The following is a 24,910-nucleotide window of genomic DNA, read 5'->3' as shown; positions in this document are numbered from 1 at the left end:
TCTTACTCCTTATATTAACCTTAGGACTGGAAACTGATTTTTCATGTCAAGGTTTATAAAACCTTGCTAAACTGAAAAGCAAAGAATTTGCATTAAATTTTTATATAGTTTTTATTTACTTTCTTATTATAGGAATTTTAACTGATTATTTAAATAAAAAAATGAAAGTAAATATTTAAAACTAGTAGAGAAGCATCATATAGGACTATATTAGTGACACAAACGTCTCCCCATCTTATAATTCTACTTGGTTGTTCTCACCTTTTCACCTTAGAGATTGTCCAGGTCTGATATGGCAGAAAGAAACCGGACTCTGGTGACTGAGTTTGTCCTCACAGGACTCATGGAGCATCCAGAGTTGCAGGAGCCACTCTTCCTGGTGTTCCTCGTCATCTACCTCATCATCATGGTGGGCAGCCTTGGACTGATTGCTTTCATCTGGAAGGACTCTCACCTTCATACCACACCCATGTACTTATTCCTCAGCAGTTTAGCTTTTGATGATGCATGGACTTCATCCTCTGTGAACCCCAAGATGCTTGTTAATTTTCTATCTACAGATCAGGAGATATCCCTGATTAAGTGCTTTGCCCAATTTTACTTTTTCTGCTCCAGTGCAACCAGAGAGTGTTTCCTGCTGCTAGTGATGGACCGCTATGTTGCCATATGCAACCCCCTGCTTTATCCGGTGGTGATGCCCAATAAGCTCTGTACTCAGCTGACAGTTGTTACATATTTTATAGGTGTTCTGAATTCAACAATTCATGTGGGGCTGTTAATCAGATTCACTTTCTGCAGGTCCAATGCTATACATTATTTCTACTGTGAAATTGTTCAGTTATTCACAATTTCTTGCACTGATCCTACACTTAATATGCTCACTCTTTATACAAATCTTCACATTTGCAAACATTGTAGTCTCTTATATCCATGTGCTCTTTGCCATCCTGAGAAAGAAGTCTGAGAAGGGCAGAAGCAAAGCCTTCTCCACTTGTAGTGCCCATCTGGTGTCTGTCTCTTTGTTCTATGGAAATCTCTTCCTCATTTATATACATCCTGGGTCTGGACCAGCTGAAGATAAGGACAAACTGTATTCTTTATTTTACACAATAATAATCCCCTTGCTAAATCCATTTATGTATAGTCTGAGGAATAAAGAGGTTCTGGGAGCCCCGAGAAGACTAAAAAAGAAATAAACACAGCTGACAGAGCTAGTGGGAACTCACAGTCTCTGGACCAACAGGAAACCTGCATGAGACCAAACTAGGCCCTCTGCATATGGGTGACAGTTGTGTAGTTTGGTCTGTTTGTGGGACCCTCGGCACTGGGATCCGGACCTGTTCCTGGTGCATGAGCTGGCTTTTTGCAAGCTATTCCCTGTTCTGGATTCCCTTGCTCAACCTTGATGCAGGAGGAGCTTGGTCTTGCATCAACTTCATATGCCATGTTTTGTTGATTCCCATGGGAGGCCTGCCACTTTCTAAAGGAGGAATGGGGGAGTTAATGGGAGATTGGGAGAGGGAATAGAAAGAGAGAAGGGAAGGGAAACTGTTGTTGATAAGTAAAATAAGTGAAAAAAATAATAAAAATGTCAGGGGAAAAATAAATAACCATTTGTCACAAGTTCCAAGTATTTTTTTTTAATTTATCATATAACAAGAACAAAACACAAACAAAAACAACAAACCCAGGTTCACTCTATGAGGTACCACTCTGCCATTTCAGCACAGAGTAGTTACTCAGAATGTTTTGTGAGCTCAGTATGATGGCAGAAAGTTGGATAACACATAAATTATCATTTTTTACTGTAATGTACCAAGGAGATGACAAGAACTTATGAAAATTTGAGAATTTGACAGTTTCCATAGAGAGTAAAAAGCAATAGTTTGCATAGTGTTTAGAAATCTGAGTTCATTATAAAAAATAACTCTTAAGGCCATCTAAAAATATATTTTAGTTAACTAGGTTCAGCTATTCCACATTATAAATTAAAAGGATAGCAGTTTACATGATAACTATTTGCAATTCACTCTTGACAACTAGAAACAAAATGAGAATAATCTGGGTTGATGATGATATCATCAAGGGATAATAGGGTTTAAGATGAGGGCCATTGAATTTGTATATAGACATTTAATTTGAATAAATAATTGATGTTTTAGAGCAGATAAATATGTTCTTGGGACACAGCACCTTGAAAAGAAATAAAATAAAGGAAAATGGTATATATATTCCCTAAAAAGCACAGAGGAGAGGTTGATTTCAGGCAATGCCTACTCTATATTGTGTAAAATCTGCTTGTTTCCCCCAAACTGTGCCTGGCCTTAGGGAATTATTTTCTTCTCTTTGTAACGGCGTAAACGAATGCAGACAGATTGTAAAAATATATATATGGCTTTAATGTCGAAATAGACTTACAGAACCACTGTTCCTGTGGAGACCAGGAAAAGCAGAAGTGATGGCTGGGAGCCCGAGGCGAACACGCCCCCTAAGGGGTGGGACTTATCCCTACATCTCTTTTCCTTTTTAATTTTTATTTCTTTATTTTTAAATTTCATTTTACATTCCAACCACAGTACTCCCTCCCACTCTTACTCGTCAACTCCCCAGACTACACCCCCATCCTAACATCCTAACAGGTAAGGGCTGGCACATTAACTCGGGGCAGAACCAGGCCTTCCCCTCAGCATTAAGGCTGAGCATGGTATCCCACCATAGGGAATGGGTCCCAACCAACTAGCTCAAGTACTAGGAATAGATGCTGGTTCTACTGCCAGGGGCCCCTCAGATAGTCCAAGCTTCACCACTGTCTCTGACATATGGAAGCCTAGTTCAGTCACTTGGAGGCTCCACACGTGAATCTAGAGTTCATGATTTCCAGGAGCAGAGACAGGTTCAGCTGTCTCTGTAGATTTCTCCATCACTAAGTCACATAAAAGCATATAGATTAAAAGATAAGGGTCAATTTAAGTTGTAAGAGATAATAAGAAAGAAGCCTAAACTATCTGCTTGGCTTTTGTAATTAATTAATGAGTCTCCATGTTGTGATTTGGGAGCCGGTTGGCAGGACAGAGAAGGGCTGGCTACAGTAGCGAACAAAGAAGCCTTGAGAGAGTGAAATCCTGAATAAATGCGTATTTGATGTGAGCGCCATCTGTTGAAGGCTCCAAGACTAAGTGACTCATGGGAAATTGGCAAAGATATTACTTTATTGGGCTATGTTCAAGACAAATGGAAAATGTTTCCTCTGGAATCTCAATGAGTGCTTGGGAAGTATTGCGTGCAAATACTATCAGCTGTGGCTTCTGCCTTCTGAATGTTTACAACCTATGCCTATTCGCATATAGAGACACCCTACAAAGACTAGATAACCCCTAACTCAGACCCTTATGTGGTCGCTGATTGTCTCTTCAGTCTCTGTGAGCCCCTATGAGCTCTGCTTAGTTGATTATTTGGGCTGTGTCATGTTCTCTGGCCACCTTCAAACTCTCTAGATCCTAATATCTTTTACTCACTTCTGTTAGAACCCCTGAATTCCACCTAATGTTTGGATGTAGTATTCTACATCTGCAGCTATCATTTGCTAGATGAAGACTCTCTTATGATGATTATGCTAGGCACCAATCTATGAGTATAGCAGAGTGTTATTAGAAAATATTTCTTTACTTTTTTTTTGGCCAGTCCTATTTGTTTCTATCCATGTCTCTGGGCTATCCAGCAACTGGTTCCTAGTCATCCAAGCAGAGTTAGGGCTATGTCTATGGCTTGTACCTCAATTTGGAAGAGTCATTGGTTGGCTACTTCCACAAGTTCCACTCCACTGTTACTCCAGCACATCTTGTAGGCAGGATGAATTAACTGTTGGTCAAAGGTTTTGTGGCTAAGTCAATGTCCCAATCTAAACACTGGAAATCTTATCTGAATACCAAAGATGACTGGAATAGGCTCTACATCCCTCATGTTTTGTTTCTTTTCCCCTCTTTTAAAAATGCCTTATTATATATATATATGCATATTTATTCATTAATGCTGTGAGATAAGATAATTCATATAGGAAGAAATGAAGAAATGAGTGTAGTAAAATATGAACCCTGGTATACAGTAAGGTGCAGTAATGGACTGCATGCTGCAAGCATTTAGCAACCATACTGATTGGTCAGTAACCAGGCAAGAAGTATAGGCAGGACAACCAGACAGGAAGTAGAGGCAGGGCAATGAGAACAGGAGTATTCTGGGAAGAAGGAAGCTCTTTCTGCAGTCCTGTCCAGACATTGAAAAAGCAGGATGTGACCTGCCCCACTGAAAAAGGTACCAAGCCATGTGGCTAATATAGATAAGGATAATTGGTTAATGTAAGTTATAAGAGCTAATATGAAGCCTGAGCTAATGGGCCAATCAGTCTATAACCTATGTAGACCTCTGTGTGATGGGACATAATGACTATGGGAATTGGACAGGACAGAAACCCCAACAATGCAGGCCCTTACATGTTACACACACACACACACACACACACACACACACACACATATATATATATATATATATACACACACACACACCATAATACATATTTTACTCATCGAACAAACTGCATAGCATTGATTTCTTCTCCTTTCCTTTTTTCTATTCTCTCACCTGAACTGAGACAATAACTGTTAATAATTTGGGTTAATAATTTCATTTATCTTTATGTTTTAACTGTATATAATACACATAAAAGAAGAATTAGAATTTTAAAAATTTAAACTCTATTGATTGTGATAAAAGAACATATAGATCCCTGTGTTTTATTTTTATTATTTTGGCCATTTATTAAATAGTGGGAACAGTTTATCATTATGTTCTCTGTAGATTGTAAGAAAAAGGAAACACACACAAACGAAAAAAACCTATGGGCAACTGAGAAAAGCTGGGAGTGGGAAAGGTGGTCCTTGTCAGGGAGGAGCTTACCAATTTGCTGTCCAGTGGTCAACAGTTAGCTTTTAAAGCATACATATAAGTAACATTATATGGGCTCAATAATTTATATTTAGAAATTTATTTGCACATATGCATGAAATAAAAATTAATGAAAGAAGATCCAGTGAATTTGAAAGAGTATGAGAAGTGGTGTATAGAAGGTTTTAGAAGGAGGAAAGGGAAGGAAAAATGTTGTAATTATAAGTTCAAAATAAAAAGGAAAACTACAGAAAGAAAATAAGAAATGGAAACCTGTCATTTCATATTCCAAGTAACATGGACAGAGCCAACTGTCCTGTCTTCCTTACTAAAATGGATGGATTAAAATTATGAGCCTCAACAAATGATTTTCTTTTGGGCATTGCTCAAAGCCACATAACTAATATGGTAATAAAAAAGAAACAACAACAGCTAGTATCAGAGAAAAGGAAGATCCCACCTAGATGTTGTAGGAGGCTGCTTGTTTGTTCCCAGCCGTTCAACCCTGTAATAATCAACAGAAACCAAATTGTTTGCAATGCTGTTTGAACAATAGGAAGTGATTGTTGGCTAACTCATGTCTTAAATCTCCATTAATCTGTATATTGCCATGAGGCTGTGGCTTACTGGATAATGTTCTGGCGCCTGTCTCCAATGGGGCTACATGGCTTCTCTCTGGCTCCTCCTTTCTTCTTTCAGAATTCAGCTTAGTTTCCCCTACATTCTAGTTCTTTCCTATCAAGTCAAGCCAATTTCTTTATTCGTTAACCAATAAAAGCAACACATAAACAGAACAACCTCCCACAACATCTAGAGACCTACTCAATGTGACTAGAGGTTTGTGAAAGGAAAAGTGAACTTGACTTTATTCAGGGGCGGTTGAGAGTGTTTTATTTGTAGAGGAACAATAGAGCAGATGACAGAGACTGGACAAACAAACACACAACCACACAGTAGAATAACCTGCCCCATGATCTGATCACATAAACTCTTGGTAGTTCGTTCCAGAAACACAGCCTCACCTACGGTTACCTGTGTTGATATGAAATAATTTAGCCAGAGATTGAGAGTGACATTTGTCATATATATTTCTGCTAAAACCCAAGTCATATTTAGACTCTTCTAGTCTATTTCTACAGTGATCTTGAATTAGATAAGACTAAAACATTGAGGTAAATCAAGTGTGGAACTGGATTTAGTAACTAGAGAGTGTGGATTCTGAATACTATGTGTAGTAAGGATATTTTTCTGCTTTTCACATTACTTTCTTGTATTGTTTGATATTTGTTCTTATTGAGATATACATTTTTCTCTGCTACCCTTCAATGCTCTCCCATGGTCCCCATGCTCCCAGTTTACTCAGAAGATCTTGTCTTTGTCTACTTCCCATATAGATCGAATTGGAAATAATGTATATTGTCCTTGAGATGGAGAACTAAAGTACCACTAAGAAAGAACTAAGTTGGGGAAATAAGTCCCACTCGGTAAATCAGCAAAGACATTTGGATTGACTGAAAACACAATTAATATTGTAGTAAATAATTTGTAGATTAGGTGACAAAATTTTTTGATCAGTGTTTCTCATTTTGATGAGGATAATTAATTAATTATTTAATAATTTATAATTATTAATAATTATTTAATAATTAATAATTATTAATAATTATTAATTTTGTGCAATTCATCTTCACAGGAAGTTATACATTTTCAGTGGGAAGAGTGCATGTTCTGGATGGTGGTGAAAAAATGTGAATTTTCTGAGGATCATTTATGAGAATTTGATGGCTCTGTTAAGAGTATCGGTGTTATTAGAGAATTATGTGTCTGTACGGGCAGTGAAAATGAATGCAATGGGCCTGAAATGAATTGTGATGATAGAAAGATCTGGTATAAAATAATTCAAGTCAAGATGAGTTGACCATTATTGAAACAACAGAGATATGTTAACGTACACCAACAATGTGTCTCTTGCTTTTGGTTGGTGTATCAGCTTGCTTGGTAATCCTCCTTCTGTACTCAGAACACTGGAAGGACAGTGGGGTTGGAGGGTAAATATGGAGAGATATTCAATTGATTAGGATGTGATTTTTAAAAAATATCATTGGGACTTCCAAATGAATATCAAGTTAATTAGGTAGTTGTGACTAAGAGGAATGAAAATAAACTTATTCTAAGTTTTTGCTCAGTGATTTTTTAAATAAAACAGTCTCCCCTGTGAACTCTGAGGACACAATGCATTTTTATTGTATTAGCTTTGTGTATGATGTGATGATTTATTCTCAATGCCCCATGGAACAACTTTGACTTTATCCTGCTAGGAATGCCTTGGGAAATTAAGAGAATTTGAAGATGATTTAAAGAATCTGTTTGCCATGAAAGAAAAGATGCTAAATCTCTTCATTTTGGAATTTCTAGGGGGAACCTGGCTCACAGATAATACTACTTTCCCCCATATATTTAACATAAGTCTCAGAAAATTAGCACATTTCCAGGTGCCTGATGTTTCACAGAAATTGGGTGAGAAAGCAGATTTCCAAATTGGTAATTTGTACAGAGTATTTTCATAAGAAATTAAAAATTTTTAAAGGATTTTATAAAAATTAGCAACAGAAAAGAAGACAGACACCTACGAATGGCAGTCTGAAACATATATATCTTTTGGGATTGCGCTGCATCAGTAACACTCATTGAGAATGCTCTCACTGATCAGACAATGAAGGTAAAAAATGAATAATGATAAGAAAATTTCAATGTATTCAGAGGATATTTTGTAGTGTTAAAGGTTTTCTTAATTAAGACATGATTATGCCACAAATATTACTTATTTATAATATTTCTGAATGAGAAATTGTGTCTTAAGTGGTAGCGCTTGAGTGAAATAAAATTTCTTCAAATTCATCAAATCAGGTGAAGCTAAGGAAAGCAACTACCATAGACACCACTTGTCTCCAAGTGCTTCATGCAACTGTTAAGCAAAATAATTATCATTGCATTATTATTCTGTTAGGTTAAAATTATTAATTCTAAGCTAAATTATACATCATAATAACTGAAGACAGTTGCAATAGTTATATCTGGCCAAATACCGTAGGGTGGAATTTTTATGTTACATTTTATCCTGATGTATATTTAGGACTCTATGTGTTTAAAAGTAAAAGTTCTCAAATGTTTTATTTTCTGTTAGATAGAACAGCAGCTCAAAAATCATTCCTTATACTGATATTTAATTCTTAGAAGAGAATGTGTTTTCATTTTAAAGTTATATGAAAGCCAATTTCTGCACATTTTACACATAAAAATGTTCTGATAGTTGCATATAGGCTAGCAGTATTTATTTATTCATTTTATTTTAAATTATTTTTCATATGAAAATTTTTGAAGTTTTTCTGTGACTAAAAATATCAAAAAATCATTTTGTTTATACAATTTTAAAAGAAATATAAAATTTATATTCTAAACGGATACTCACAAAGGAAATATTTTAATGAGAACATTTTTGAAGTTGAAAGATTTCTAAAATCTTTCCCTAAAATCCCTACATATAATCGTAGATAGTTGGGAGAAATACAAACTTATATATATATTCTGAGTGCCAAAATTTTTTCCTATAATAGCTAAAGAAATATGAAAATATCCTGGAGGTTATTTCTATATTTCTATTTAATTTTATTTATACAAAATTAAATTATTGCTTTTAAATTTTCATGTCACAAAATATTTTTTCAAAAGACAGTATCAGGACTCCATTGTGCTCAAGTTTATAAGCCATTAATATGTTCGATACAAATCTACACATAGATAAAATTTTGTGTAAAATATTATTTATATGAGTCTGCATTTACAAAATTCCTAATTTGTTTTTCCTTCTTTCACACCTCTCTTTCTCCATCCTAGTATGTACTCACATACCAAGAAAACCAGTATTATAAATATAATGTGTTTTATACATATTTTTGAAATTAAGGGGATGTTTTAAAAATCATAGCTTATTTGTCTGTGTGCTTATGGCAAATTTTACTCCTGCATAATTTGGTCTTCAGAGATAATATTCATTGTGGTAATTCTCAATACAACTGATAATAGTTCATTTTTGAATGTAGCAAGACATATCCACCTGTTTCTCTTACGTGCTCCTTTGCAAAAAATGAATTGCATATTCTTTGTATATCTGTTTTTATACAGAAGTTCTTAGATTCGTAAAGTATAACTAAAAGAATGGTAGGTTTATTAGTAAGTGTATTTAATTCGAATAAATTGAATTTTATAACGTTGTATCCCAAAAGTTGTTGCAATTAGTATTTCACAGGTAATATGGGAAAACATCAATTTCTTTACCTTAATGTTCAGTGAGCACTGTGATGTCTTTTACTTTATACTAATAATACACATGAGGAGATGTGGTGTGTGTTCATTTTCCTGTAGGTATATGCAGAGTACACAGTAGGAATTTCATTCTATGTATTTCCAGATTCCAGCTGACAGTGCTAGCATTACCTGTCACATCAATTACACTTTCCTACTGTATGACAATGCATATTTGTTTATGTATTTATTCTTTTTATTTAGAATTTGAGATTTTTTCTAATCCCTTACCCACATCTCTATTATGCAACGTCTAGATATCTTGATTATTTAATCTTTAAACTTCAGTTTAACATCAAGTACACTCAACTGATCTTTCTGATTATGCTCTTGGGAGGGGAACCTGCTTTATTCATGTGAGTTTTACATGAGACATGCAGTTCTAAATATGAAAAACACAAACTGCATTTATTAGATTTAAATATATTTCCACAGCTGGATGGTGGTGGCTTATGACTTTAATCCCAGCACTTGGGAGGTAGAGGCAAGCAGATCTCTGTGAGTTCAAGGCCAGCCTGGTCTGCAGAGTCACTTCCAAGACCACCAGGGCAGTTACACAGAAAAACCATGCCTGACCCCCACAAAGAAAACAAAAACAAAAAGATTTTCCACTAAATACACATATTACTTTATGTGTATTAATGTTTCAATTTTTATTATGCAGAAATTCTAATGCATATTAAAGTAGACAGTGACTAACATTTTAAAAGTCCTGGCATAAGAAACATCCATTTGGAATATACTAGTGACTAGGATATCACCAATTTTATAATTTTTGGATTTCTGTATTTATTGATTCTTTCATTTTAGTGATTGTCCATGTCAGACATGACCGAAGAAAACCACACTCTTGTGACTGAGTTTATCCTCATGGGACTCACAGATCAGCCCACGCTAAAGGCTGCCCTGTTCCTACTGTTCCTCGTCATCTACCTTGTCACCATGGTGGGCAATCTCGGACTGATTGCTCTCATTTCGAAGGACCGTCACCTTCACACCCCTATGTACTTATTCCTCAGCAGCTTAGCCTTTGCCGACTCATGCACGTCATCTTCTGTGACCCCCAAAATGCTTATCAACTTTTTATCTACAAATCATGCGATATCCCTTGTTGAGTGCTTTGCTCAGTTTTACCTTATGGGTTCCAGTGCAACTACAGAATGTTTTCTTCTGTCTGTGATGGCCTATGACCGCTATGTAGCCATATGCAAGCCCTTGCTTTATCCAGTGCTGATGTCTAATAGACTCTGTACTCAGTTTATAGCTGTGATATACTTACTTGGTGTTCTGCACCTGGCAATTCATGTGGGTTTGTTACTTCGACTGACTTTCTGCAGATCCAACATTATACAATATTACTATTGTGAAATTTTACAACTTTTCACCATTTCTTGCATTGATCCTTCAATTAACATGTTCGTGCTTTTAATATTTTCAATTTCTATACAAGCCTTCACCTTTGTAACCATCATGGTCTCATATGTCCGTGTCCTCCTTGCCATCCTGAGAAAGAAGTCTGAGAAGGGCAGAAGCAAAGCCTTCTCTACCTGCAGTGCCCACCTGCTCTCTGTTTCTTTATTCTATGGAACTCTTTTTCTCATCTATGTTTGCCCTGGGTCTGGACCAGTTGGAGACAAAGAGAAGATGCTTTCTTTATTTTATACAGTAATAATTCCCCTGCTCAATCCATTTGTTTACAGCCTCAGAAACAAAGAGGTTATAGGTGCCTTTAGAAGAGTAGTAAGGAAATACTAATTTATGACATTTCTCCCTCACATTATGTGAAAAATAAGATGACAAAATCAACAGAAAAGAAAAGAGCTCCTATGTACTGACTAGAACTCTGTCATTCTCCTGGAGGGTCAGTGTCCTCTGCTGGGGACAACTAGGTTTGAATTTTGGGTCAAAAACCCCGTTGGTTTTTTTCATAGTGGTCAGTGAAGCTGTGGTAGCACAACTCATAAACACCTTGTCTAGAAACAATATCCTCTATTTTATTTGAGTTTTTAGATTTTCATGTTAACTATTTTCTTTGTCATTTCCAAATTTTCAGATGTGAATTTGTAGTTTTACTAGGACATCCTGAGACACAATTGCTGAGACATAACTCTAATCATCTTTGGCAAATATAATTAGCAGTTTTCAGGAAGGAAAAGTTTACTCCTCTTTAATAAGGTTTTTAATCATTTACTACACTAAACAACACTGTTAAAATCATAGCAAAATTATTTCATGAGGGAATGCATCTTGAGAAGAAATGTACTATTGAATATCAGAAAAAAATGCAATTGAATATAAAGATGGTATCAATGAATATAGGAAGAAAAATGGAGTAGCCATAACTTAAAATGTTCAAAATTTGTCATGTCTATATTTAGAGCCCAGGCTACCATTTTATCAATGATAGTAAATAATGTTCAATAATTTATAATATTTATAATAATTTATAAAATTTAGTGCAGTGAAAAGCAATTTCATAAAGTTTTGTGGTATTTACATTACTGTTGTTTTCAATTTTAGTAAGAGTTGAAAGTGGAATTTACAAGGTTGTCTGGCACCTAAAATTAAATAAATACAAAGTTGTGCTAATAAATTCTCAACTATAGATAATGATTGCAGGCACACATCAAAGGTAAATTAATTGATAATATATTACACAATTGTATATTTTAGTTTAGATGACTGTTATTTTGTAGACATATGTAATTCATTATTTTTTAAAAAGAGTAATTATATTCTTTCAATATATTTATTTATGAAACATAATCATATCAAAAGAATTAGCTTTAAATTGATGGACTACTAACAGATATGCCTTGTTCTACTAGTTGGAAGCAGCTTATCTGCATGTCAATGGCAACAACAATACTGAATGTTTTCTATAAAGATGTTAACTGTATGATGCCTGTATTTAATTACTTAATCATAATCAAAATGCACATTATTAGGAAAAAAAGTCAACTTTTGTATCTTATCCTAAAATAAATACCCTTATTTTCTCTGTGACAAAAGTCCTTTAAAAATATACTACATAACTAAATTTTTTTTTGAAATTTAAAGAAAAAAATTTATTGAAGATCTGAAAAAGAACTCCTACAAGATTGACTTTTCCATAAAACTGTAGCTACACGATGCATTGCGTCTATCATGTTAAAACGTGCATTAGACACAAATACAAAAACCATGAAACAAGCCACCATTCTTTAACAATTAAGCAAAGATAAAATGCCTAAGGAACAACATGGATGACTTGCAAAGGATGGGCTCTTTAAGCACCATTTAAAAAAAAAAAGCACAGATGGATGAGTGTTCAGTTATATACACTGAAGTGAACCTTTGGCACTAGGAATCAGAGCATTTTGTCATAGAGCATTAACACATATAAAAGTGCGTAGTGTCAAAGGAACAGAACCACCAGCATTCAAAAGCAGCTTTATCAACTAAGCAATAAAACACTCTACAGCATGTCCCTCTGCTGTCCATCACTGAATACACTGGTAGAAACTTTGAAATGAAAAAAAGAAAGGAAAAAGGAGCAGTGACTCCTTTTATTTTCTCTGTTTAAAATCAAACAGAAAACAAACATCAATTCTGTTATACACTAACGCGTCTTCAAAGTACATCATTTGTACAAGAGAAGGACTAAGAACCAAACTGTTTACAGAGATCCAAGCACAAGCAGGAGAGGGCACGCCCCTCACACAGCTTTCTGATGGTACTCAGGAGGAGCCACTTCATAATCACTGGCACTGAACAAGGTTGCAGAATTCTTCGCCAGGTACTTGAGGAAATCATGTAGATAGTTCAGTAATAAAGCAAGGCTTTTCTCATCTAGAGGTGTATAGGCCAACATTGCTCCAATTCGCACAAATAATCTCAGTAAGTGTGGCGCTCCATACACCTGGGACATGGGTGCATCAGGATGATCTGCAAGAATCTCAGCATACTGTGGTCTCTCAAATTTGTAGAGCAGCTGAGTGCCCAGCATTACATTGAAGTACTCCTTTATCCCTGCTACAACCTCATTGACAGCATACTCCTTATTATCTGTATTTCCTCGAGATTTCTTATAATTTGCATAATCCTCCAAAATGGAATCCACATTCTTCTTAGCAGGAAGATAAAAAAGCTGCTTTTGTCTGGTGATCAAGTCCCAGTCATCAACAAGCCATGGTTTCAGCTCTTCCGGAATCTTTACTTTAACTTCCACTCTGTTCATGAACGTTTCTTCATTTTCAACTGTAGGATCTACCCGGGCTCTCTTCTTCCTAGGAGGCTGAGGTGTCTCACTGGTACTGCCACCATCTCCATTTCCAGGTGTTTTCTGCTTGTTCTTCTTTGTTTTCACTTCAACATTTTTCTGCTGCAGACCAGATGTCTTCTTTCCTGGAGCAGCCCCTCTCATCTTGCCCTCTGCATATTGTTCCTGATTGGCCTTTTGAAGCTCTCGCTGTTTTTGCAAATTGGTGTCCACATATTTGAGTACTCTGCTTTCTGGAACCCATTCATCCCAATTTTTGTTCCAACCACTGTAATGGATAAAGTATTTCACTTGTTTGTCCTTTATGGCAACCTTTACACACTTTGCTTCATAGAGAAGGGGCCCATGAAAGCACAGCACTCGCTCACCCTCCTGGAATTTGGGCTTTGGGTCCTGCTTGGGCGCCATTTATAAGTGATTCGCCGCCTCCTCCTTCTCCCACCACCCCCGACTACCGCCCCCTACTCTCTACCCCACCCAACTTCGCGTCAGGAGCGCAGTCGGGAACAGCCAGCTCTACATCCTGGGCGCGATTTTCATAACTAAATTTTTTTAAAATTATTTGTATACAGACATGGTGGTAAATTAGTTTAATCCCAGGTTTTAAGAGGCAGAGGCAGGCAGCTCTTCGAATTCAAGTCCAGCCTGGTCCAGAGTAATTTTCTAGAACAACTAGGGCTGTACAGAGGAACCCTGTCTTGAAAAATGAAAAGAAAAGTTATTTGTATGTACATCTAATTTAAAATGTTGTGTTATTTTCCTAACATTGCAATCTGTTTCCTAAACTTTCTTTTTATCTATGCTTTAACATATTTTAGTTGGAGTATCAACTTAAAATCTATGTTACCAAATTTCTCTCTCTCTCTCTCTCTCTCTCTCTCTCTCTCTCTCTCTCTCTCTCTCTCTCTGCAGTTCTTGTTTCTCTATGTAGTCCTGGCTGTCCTGGAACTCCATCTGTAGACTCCGCTAAGGCATGTGCCATCACCAACCAGTTCAAAAAGTTTTTACCATCCCTGAAATTATACAAATTAACTCTGTTTTTAAAAGCACTTGTTACTTTTACAGAATACCCAGGTTCAGTTCTCTACGTCCACTGTACAACTCCCAACATCCTGTAACTCCAGGAGATCACAGATCTTGTTCTGACTCCCATCAGCACCAAGCATGCACATGGTACATATACAATCAGCACACACACAGCACACATACAATTATGTAGGTAAATACTCATCCACACTCCCCTCAGTACCAAAAATGCACATGGTACAGCGGTACACATACAATCATACAGGTAAATATGCATGGTACACATGCAATCATTCAGGTAAATACTCTTTCACCCTTACAATAGCACCAAGCACACACACAACACACATACAATTATGTAGGTAAATACTCATTCACACACAAAAGGTAATTCTTTTTGAAATTTACAGGTATAATTATGTCATAATTCTTTTAATAAAAATAATCAGATACCATATTACTTCAAGAGAAAAGCTTAATTATTCACATGTAATTGTTGCTTGACTTGTAGTTGGGGCTATTATGGCAAATTGTGGGGGTTATCAATGAAACTTAGATGATAGATTCAAATATTGCTATAGATATCTAGAGTATAGGCACAGGAGATGAAAGGACATTCAGTGAATTAATTATGCTGTATTGTATTATAAACAAATTGGATAATCATCTAACATAAATGAACCATTATCCAGGAAGATACTCTGAAAATTGAGAAACATAATTTTAATAATAATAAAATTATTAAAAAATAATGCAATACTTATGTCCTTGTGTAGTCTCACACACAATGAATGTGAGAGCGCCCACTGCCTATCTCTTTAACTTTAAATTTAGTCTTTGATAATTTCATAGGCAAGTAATATATTTATATCATTTCCACCCTAACTTTCTCCCCTCCTCCTCCTGTGTCCCTACAAATTTCACTCATTTTTATGAACTTTTATATGATTATAATTACAGCATGTATACACACATACACACACAAAACACACACACACTTGAACCTATTTATTTATTTTTCTTATATATGGGTTTATAGCTGGCCATTTGTGATTGGATAACCTATTAGTGGGCTTAACTTTACAAAAGAATGGTTGTTGAACTTAGTAGCTTCCACCTGCTGAAGAAAGATGCTTCATTGCTGAGGGGTAAGAGTAATACCTATTTGTGATTATACAAATAAGAATTAAGAATACAGTTTGAAATTATATTGCTATAGGAAAGTTGCAATAGTTGGTTCTCACCTAGGACCTCTGATGTCTACTGCCACAGGTTGTGGGCTAAGTTTACAGTACTGGGCAGAAGTTCCATCCTGAGTGGGCCTTATTTATATTTATTTACACAAACATTGTTTACCCTAAAAATAACACTAATGCTACTTTGCCTCTGTGGGCATCTTCCTGGTTGTACATGGTTTGTACCTTTTAAATTTGGGTAGGATTATTGATCTTTTTTCTCCCCTGGCAACTTGCATGGTACCTTTAGGTCCAGGTCCTGTGTTCATTTGGTCTTAGGTAGGAGTCTTGCAGGTCACTTTCATCTGGATTCCTTGTATTTAAAGTGTGATTTATTTTAGCAATGGGGGTCTTATCTTTAAGTTCTGGGATGCAATAAAGGACAATGGCAATAGTGCATATTGTTTGGTGAATCTCTTTGATACCTTCCCCTCAACAACTGAAAGGGAGATTTTTAAGCCTTAAACTGGATCTTCCATTAGAAAGTCTATGGCTCTTGAAAGAACCATTATGGCCCCATGTAATGTCCATTTAAACTTTCCCCATAGCCTTTTTAAGTACTCAAAGGGTTAGCTATCTCTTCTTTCTCTCTCTCCCTCTGTATTAACCTCAATCTCCTTTCCAAAGTTGTAATTTCTCTCCTTTTTTTTATTTCCCCTTCATAGCTCCTGTGTCACATTATCCTCTTTTCTAGAATTTTTCTGTTTTCCCTCTTTCCCCATGGTCTCCCTTTATGTTCCTGGCTTCTGTAGCTATCAGGATAAATACTCAAATATAAAGCCTCTGAGCTAAGATCTGCAAAGAGAGAACATGTTTTGCATTGCCTCACTCACTACAATATTTTCCAATTTCATTACTTTCCCCGCGAGTTTCAGGATCTCATTGTTCTTCTCAGCTGAGTAGAACTCATTGTGTATGTGTACCATATTATTATTATCCATTCATCATTTGAAAAAACATCTAAGTTGTTCTAACTCTATTTGAGAATCTCAGTTTCCTTTCAGCCTTTCCACTATGAACTGTTAGTCTTAGCAACAACAGATCCCTTCCATAGACATCATGCATGAAAGCTTGCTTTTCACTAAACTCAAGCAGAATTTACAAACCCTTCCAGCTCAGATTCATGATTCATGGATAATATCTGGAAAGACTACTTTCCTGTTCTGCTACACAAAGTGTCCTATTATACTTTACTATTGAAAGTAAAGATGGCAGCCATCATACACCTCTTCTGATATTCGTCATTCATTTTTCCTCAATTTATCCCCTGGAAATTCTAGTAGACCATTGTTGCATATCTTACACCATCTTCTTCTGATGTGTGATTCACCTCTGTATGCTCTGAATACCATTGTTTAATAAAGAAACTGTCTTAGGGCTGTGCAGGGCAAAATATAGGTAGGCGGGAAAAAAACTAAACTGAATGTTGGGAGAAAGAAGGTTGAGTCAGAGAGAAGCCATGTAGCCCTACCAGAAACACATGCTGGAATTTTACCTGGTAAACCACAACCTCATGGTGATACACAGATTAAGGGAGATGGATTAATTTAAGATATGAGTTAGCCAGAAATATTATTAAGCTATTGGCCATCCAGAATTGGAGCTAATAAAGTTTCTGTGTGATTATTTCAGTTCTGATCAGCTGGAAACAAACATGTGTTTGTTTCTCTTCTCTCCCAGTATTTTCTACTTCCAAGGGACAGCCTCTAGAATTTTTAGATCAATTATAGAGACAGAGAAAAACTTATTTTTATTATACATTAATAAAAATCAGAAACTTGACAGTGGTGGAAATGAAGGTATTGAGGCAAAGGTTCGAGGATATTTTTCTGTTTGTTTTGAGTACTTTTGTCCCCTGAGATAGGAAGTCCAAGTTGGGGATATAATCAACAAATATGTGAAGTGTATGGCACATTTGGTATTTCTAAGCAGAAATCACTCTGTTAATTAAGTTATAAAAAAATAAGTTTTTCACTTGCTTGGTTAAAGTTACCCCAATACGTTTTTTAGTAAATTGTGAAAGTTGTTATTTCCGTGACTTTTTTTCTCAGTCCATTTTCCATTTGTGTCCTGAAGGCTTTGGATTTTTGCATGTCAATTTTGATTTAAGGGATTCCTGTGTATTGAAATGAAGTGTGCCTCTGTACTCATATGCTCTTTGTGGTTGCTCATTAGTTCTTTTCTTCTGTTTGTTTGTTTTATTTCATTTCAAATTGTTTTTGTTTTATTTTATTTTATTATTAGTCCTTAAATGCTTGTTGGTTTTCTAAGGAAAAAACAGAAAAGATGTGGATATGAATGGGAAGAGAAGTAGACAAAAACTGGAAGGATTGGGGATCACAGTCAAAAAGTATGAAAAAAATTACTTTCAATAAAATGATGAAATAAAAAGATCAGAAAAACTGTAAAAAAGAGGAGTCTCTCTCTAAATTCCCTGATATTTTATAAACAGGCTGCTGCAGGACACACAGTGGAACTAGTTACGTGGATGATTTGTTGATTATTTCACTATGCCCAGAACAACCTTGACTTCATTCTCCTGAGGATCTCTGGGATGTATACAGGGAATCTTGAAGTGTTTAAAAAAACCATTTTGATATAGAAATAACAGTTGCTATGTCTCCTGGTCTGGAATGTCCACACAAATAATATTGCTTCTTCCTATACTTTCTGTGTTTCTTCCTGAAAACTAGCAGTGTTCCATTTTCTATTGCTTTAAAGGATTTAGGTAAGAGTGAATTTTTTTTTTTTTTGCAGAATTCTGTTATTGCTTTGCAATGTGTCTGCAGATAACAAAGTCAAGATTTAAGTACTAAATAATCTTAAAGAAAATCAGCACCCCAAATATTTACTAGTGCAAGTAATTACCCACATAAACACAAGCAATAGACATTTTATTGTTCCTGAAGGTAACAAAATTTTCAGAAAGGAGGCATATAAACTTCCAGTAAGAGAAAGAAAGCTTCAACACTTTCAAATTGTGTGTACAGTTTTTCTCTATGAGGCTCAAATATCATTTATTTTTGCTTTTAAATTGAGTAAGTTTTGACTTTAGCATATGTTTGTCTCTGTGTGTTTGTCTGTGTGTGTGTGTGTGTGATAAAACTTTGATTTCATGGATAATGGGACTATTGGTGGTTAACAAATATAATAATAGGATCCTTATACATCTTATGTATCAAAGACTAGAATTTATGAAGAGAAAACTTTATACAACAGTATTATTTGCAAGATTCGTACCTGATAATAAGGATATTCTTACTCTAGTAGGTGGAATGTAAGTTTTGTATAAGTTTTTTTAACTGAAGTACAATCTCATGCTCAAATATTACTTAATTTATATTTAGAATAAGAAAGTTCTCAACTTAAAATCATTTTAAAATTAATGAAAAATAGGCCATGAGCTTGAAAGAGAGCAAGGAGGGGTTTCTGGGGGGAGTTATATGGAGAAAAGAGAATAGGAAAATGCTGTGATCATTTTACAATCTGCTAAAATAAAGGAAATAATATAAGCATTGTTGGGCTTGTTCATTTAATGGTTCTTTTAGTACGATATACAGGTAAGAATTTTGAAGCTCATTCATTCTTCATGGATTTTTAGTGAAAATAACCTGACATTTCACAATTGGTTACTTATGGAGATTTTTAACTTCTAGAAAGGTAGTGTTTAGTTATATTTTAAAATTGTATAATCCCTGTTTTATACAATTTTTTCATTATACAATATTTTCATGTTTCTTAAGCATTGGAAATATGATCCTATAATTAAGGAAGTTGGCAAGTGTGGAAAAAATACAACAAGGCACATACATCCTTCCAAGAACTTTTTCCTTTTCAAAAATATTAAGCAGAAAATAATAGCACGTATTTGCAAACCCAGCATTCGGGTGACAGAAGCAGGAGGATCACTGTGTATTCAAGGTTGATTTATTCTACAAAGCAAGTTTCAGGCCATCAAAGACTATATAGTAAGACCTTATATTGAAAAGAAAAAATTAAGAAAACCAAGTTCCTTCAGATACTCTTTATTAGTCATAAATAAAATCTTTATTTCATGGAAATAGTAAATTTTATATTTATACTTATATTATATTTATATTTATAAAGCTACCGAAATACAGAAATTAATAGAATGTTACATTATGGAAATTACAAAAATCTTCAAATCCGTTTCTATGTTTGAATTGTAAATATAGACAATAACACAATTCTTAAAACCTGTCATACTGAAAACAAATCATCCATATTAAGTGAATTACTTTGAGGATATACTTTGTGTATAAAAGTAGACACTATACGGACTAAAATATTGTGCTTATATATTTAGGAATATATGTGATATATAAATATAAATAAATAAAAATATAAACAAAAAAGAAAAAGAGTCTGAGGACTAGAAAGAGTAAATAGAGATACACTGGAGGAATGAAGAGGAAGAAAAAGACATGATGCTAATATATATTTTAACTTAATAATAGATTATGAATTTTTGAAAGTTAACAAATATTCCCTTTAGGAATGCGTCAGTAGCACAAGTCATGATAGTTATTTCATTTCTTTGACTGTTCCTTACTTGTTATTTCATTCCAGTGATTGTCCAGGGCAGACATGACAGTAGGAAACCAGACTCTTGTGACTGAGCTTGTCCTGATAGGGCTCACAGATCAGCCCAGGCTGCAAGTACCTCTCTTCCTGGTGTTCCTCATCATCTACCTCATCACTGTGGTGGGCAACCTTGGACTGATTGCTCTCATCTGGAAGGACCCTCACCTTCATATTCCCATGTACTTATTCCTGGGAAGTTTAGCTTTTGCTGATGCATGTGCTTCATCCTCTGTGACCCCCAAGATGCTTGTCAATTTTTTATCTAAGGATCATAAAATATTCTTGGTTGAGTGTTTCACCCAGTTTTATTTCTTTGGATCCAGTGCAACCACAGAATGTTTTCTTCTGTCGGCAATGGCCTATGACAGATATGTGGCTATATGTAATCCTTTGCTTTATCCAGTAATGATGTCAAATAGCCTCTGTATGCAATTTATACATGTTTCATATGTTGTTGGTTTTCTGCACTCAGCAATTCATGTGGGTTTGTTAGTGAGATTGAATTTCTGCAAATCCAATATCATACATTATTTCTACTGTGAAATTTTGCAACTATTCAAAATTTCCTGCACTGATCCTACAATTAATGTCCTTCTGGTTTTAATATTTTCAGCTTTTATACAAGGTTTTACTTTTATGACTATTATAATTTCATACTTTTATGTTCTTTTTGCTATCTTGAAAACAAAGTCTGAGAAAGGCAGAAGCAAAGCCTTCTCTACCTGCAGTTCCCACCTGCTCTCTGTGTCTTTGTTTTATGGCACTCTCTTCCTCATGTATGTGCGTCCTGGGTCGGGGTCAAGTGAAAATAATGACAAAATGTATTCTTTGTTTTACACAATAATAATTCCCTTTCTAAATCCTTTTATATACAGTCTGAGGAACAAAGAGGTAATAAATGCCTTGAGAAGAAAAATGAAGAAATAAATAGTAGCGAGATAATTTTTAGAGCATTTCTTCCTTCTGAAAAGGGCAGAGCAATCAGTAGAAAGATGGATTAGAATGTGTTCTGCCAGATCACCAGATTCTCCTGAGCTCCCCCTGAAGGAAATGAGTTTCTCATTACACTTCTCAGTGAACTTTGGCAATGTAACCCACAGTTACAGCATTCACAAACACTACGTGCTTTTGCATCTGAGCATTTAGCTTCTGCAGACTAAGTATCTTTCTCTTTTTGGTTTTGCAAGACAGGGTTTCTCTGTGTAGCCCTGGCTGTCCTGGAATGCATTCTATAGACTAGGCTTGCCTCAAACTCCCAGAGATCTGCCTACCTCTGCCTCCCTGAGTGCTTGTAAAGATGGGCACTGTCTGTCTTAAGTACTCTTAGGGAATTCCAAATTGATAAGGAATAATAGGAAATACTACTTAGAAACAGTGCAAAATTATTAAGAAAAGATAATTTCAGTTGAGGCAAGAACATGGTTGAATCATCTCACCCCACTCTCCTTGACCAAAAAGTCAGTGTGGCTTTTTACATTTTTGACACATGCAGAGTGGTGAAAATGAGTCTCCATCTCTTGGTAGAGTATATTCCCTAAGAAATTTAGAATTTCAGGACAAACATTTAAGAAATAATAAAGAGTTAAGAACAATGTTGGGGGATTTTAGGAAGATAATTAAAAATTGGAATAAGTTTAAAATGATAAAGTATTAAAACAAATCATTGCTCATACTTCTAACTCATATATTTTTATTAATATTTCAAGTTTTGAGGTATTCAGGAATTTATAATATTAGAATGTTTTGGTATAGTAAAAGAAATGTCAAAAATTGGTCTTGTGGTCACCATTTCCACTGTTACAATAATTGATTGGAAGGTAAGGAAAGTATATCAGTTATGTGAAATTTACTAGGAAGATAAGAATGAAAATCTATAGCAATAAATTCTCCCTCAATTCTCAAACTGGTTAAGAATTTATTCTCACAATTTTTTTACTTTATATTTATTACATAGAATTGGATGAATCAACAATGAAGAATATAGTTATATTCCTCATTCAATGTGGCTCCTTTGCAAACATTTGCAAAAGAAAATGATCATAAAAATGTGGAACTAAAGTTTCATAGTTGATGAAAAAATAAGTTCTTTGCGAATAAATAAAAAGCAATTTAGGAATTGTTGATTCAATAATTCCAAGAAGTTTCCCATATTTTTGGCTAAATATTTAGGTGTGAAAAATAGCATTTATCACAAATCTCTTGATAAAATACATTTTCAGAGTAGTATAATTTCTTTATTATAGCCTTCAAGTCTCTATTTTAAGTTTCCAAATAGCAAAAGAACAAAATTTCTTCTAAAAATATTTGGTTTTATTGTCGTTTATTTTGATCTGTACTTGTAGGAAACTTTTACAATATTATATAGCCTATGAGATTTATTTTACAAATATTAAAGTAAACATTTCCTTAAGAAGTTTATCTTTATTCTTAATGAAATCATTTTTTCTACCTTTTACTTTTGATCCTTTAAAAGTATTGGCCTAAATACTTTAAATTATTTATAAACTCATGAATAAATTTATTTCTTCAAGTGTATTTTATATATTTGTATACTCTTGTCTCTATAGTCACACATTTTACATGTTAATTTTGCAAGGCTTATTTGTAATAAAGTTCCCTCCCTCACATTAGACTGCCATTGATGGAAAACGCTAACAGTTTCTTCAAATTGAAGGAAGTGACATTAGATGCTTATAACCTCAACACAAAACAGCCATTATTGCAAGACAAGAAGGAATTCACCTGAGATGACTGCTGAATGGAAATGTTCATGAGTATTGTTCTATTGACTAGTTGTAGTCTTTGACTTTATAGTCTATATTTTATAAAATACAGCTTTACTAACAAATGGAAGCAAATCAAATAGTCTTGCAAATGCAAGATAGATATCTGAAGAAAATATGTATTAGAACTTAACTTTTTCCATTTCAGATCTCTGATGCAATGAGGAATGATGTTAAGAGAAAATTAAAAACCTTTCATCAACTATACCATTGTTTCTCTAAGAGCAAAAAACTTTGCACGAGCCCCAACAACAGCACAATTCATAAATAGTCTGGACTCTGAATGAAGCTGTTCAACAATGACTTCATTGGTTTTGCTTGTCATGATTAATGTGTACTTTTAAGAACAATTACTTCTTCTACTTTTTGACTTTATAATATAATTATAATAATATAATTACATCATTGCTCCCTTTCATTTCCTCCCTTCAAAGTCTTCCATATACACCATTTTCCTCTCTTTCAAATCTACGGCCCCTTTTAAATTGTTTCTGTATATATAGTCCTAAGTACATAAGCACAACCTGCTCTGTCTGCATAGTGCTACTTCAGTGTGTGCTCTTAGGGATGACTGTTGTTGGGTAACCAGTAAATGCATGCTTCCCCGGGGAAGACAACTTCTCCCACTTGCGTTAGTTGTCTGTAGTTCTACTTAGTTCAGTACCAAGACTTGTCCCACCACAACTTTGCAATCACTGCCACAATTACCTCAGGCTCACTACTTATTTGAATTTGAAAAAACAATTTTGGGTTGTTGTGAATCAGAGTTGGCACTGTGTCATGATTCCACATGGGATCAAACCCCATAGTTTAAGCAGCTGGCATTTAGTTCTCTAGCCGTAAGTCATATTTTGGTTAACCTTCACAAAACCATCCTAGTCAAAGCCTTCAGAGGATGGAATATCATCTGTACAGTTTGTCTAAACTTGTCAATATTGCCATCTATGAGGGGAAACAATAGCATAAAGTGGAATTTTTGGAATTAAAATTCTAAACCTTACTGCATTGGATATTTATTAGTATAAAGTGTGTGATGCCCTGAGGGACCAATTTGGACTTCTTGTAGGCGTCCAAACCCACAGTGCCCAGTAGAGCAGCCTCACTTGGTCCTCCAGAGAACCCTCAGCTTTTGGGAATTTCTGTTCTCTTAGCCCTTTACTCTCTGTAAAAATCACACAGTGATGCAATTGGTAGGTTCTTTATTGAAAGGAAATTCATGTAACTAAAGTTGGCTTTAGAAATGGGCTTGGGAAATGAAACTTTTAAATGTGTCACCAGGGGAATAATTTCTATCTATGGTGCTGCCTTTCAGTTCCACTGTGTTCTGCTTTGGAAAGCACAGTGCTCCCAAAGATAATAGAACTGTCTTTTGAGATATGGTTAGAAAAGAGTTCTATAACATGCAATGTACCTTCCCTAGAGAATTAAAAATGCTGCTTCTTTTATGATAATTTTATATTTGACTTTGAATACCTACACACCTTGGTATATATGAAGGTAGCTGCAAAAACAAAATATACATATATATATGTATATGAATTTCATGACTGAATATGAATAATCAAAGTATGTTAAATTGTTTTCTTAAATGATACTGTTAATTTTTAAACTAACTATTGACTTTTAAATTTTCATGGATTAGAGTGTTAATTTAAAATTCAGTTTAAAGATCCATGTAATGATTGCTGTATAAGCAG

At 34.9% G+C, this 24,910-nt stretch overlaps 2 protein-coding genes and 2 pseudogenes across 2 annotated transcripts; 3 read left to right on the top strand and 1 right to left on the bottom strand.

Annotated features, from left to right (window-relative positions):
* Window positions 1–292: 292 nt before the first annotated feature.
* LOC142838083 (olfactory receptor 5AC1-like) lies at window positions 293–1,196 on the top strand (annotated as a pseudogene).
* An 8,935-nt stretch (window positions 1,197–10,131) lies between these two features.
* Window positions 10,132–11,058, top strand: LOC142835736 (olfactory receptor 5AC1-like). Its single transcript, XM_075949493.1, has one exon. It carries the CDS (start codon window positions 10,132–10,134, stop codon window positions 11,056–11,058), a length of 927 nt encoding a protein of 308 aa, XP_075805608.1.
* Window positions 11,059–12,343: 1,285 nt separating this feature from the next.
* Window positions 12,344–14,049, bottom strand: LOC142835671 (mortality factor 4-like protein 1 pseudogene; annotated as a pseudogene).
* A 6,384-nt stretch (window positions 14,050–20,433) lies between these two features.
* LOC142838077 (olfactory receptor 5AC1-like) lies at window positions 20,434–21,357 on the top strand. Its single transcript, XM_075953366.1, has one exon. It carries the CDS (start codon window positions 20,434–20,436, stop codon window positions 21,355–21,357), a length of 924 nt encoding a protein of 307 aa, XP_075809481.1.
* Window positions 21,358–24,910: the final 3,553 nt, after the last annotated feature.

This window comes from Microtus pennsylvanicus, chromosome 1 (assembly GCF_037038515.1).
Source record: "Microtus pennsylvanicus isolate mMicPen1 chromosome 1, mMicPen1.hap1, whole genome shotgun sequence".
NCBI classification, from domain to species: domain Eukaryota; kingdom Metazoa; phylum Chordata; class Mammalia; order Rodentia; family Cricetidae; genus Microtus; species Microtus pennsylvanicus.
Note: the sequence above shows the minus strand (reverse complement) of the source record. Positions and strands in the feature narration are given on the sequence as shown.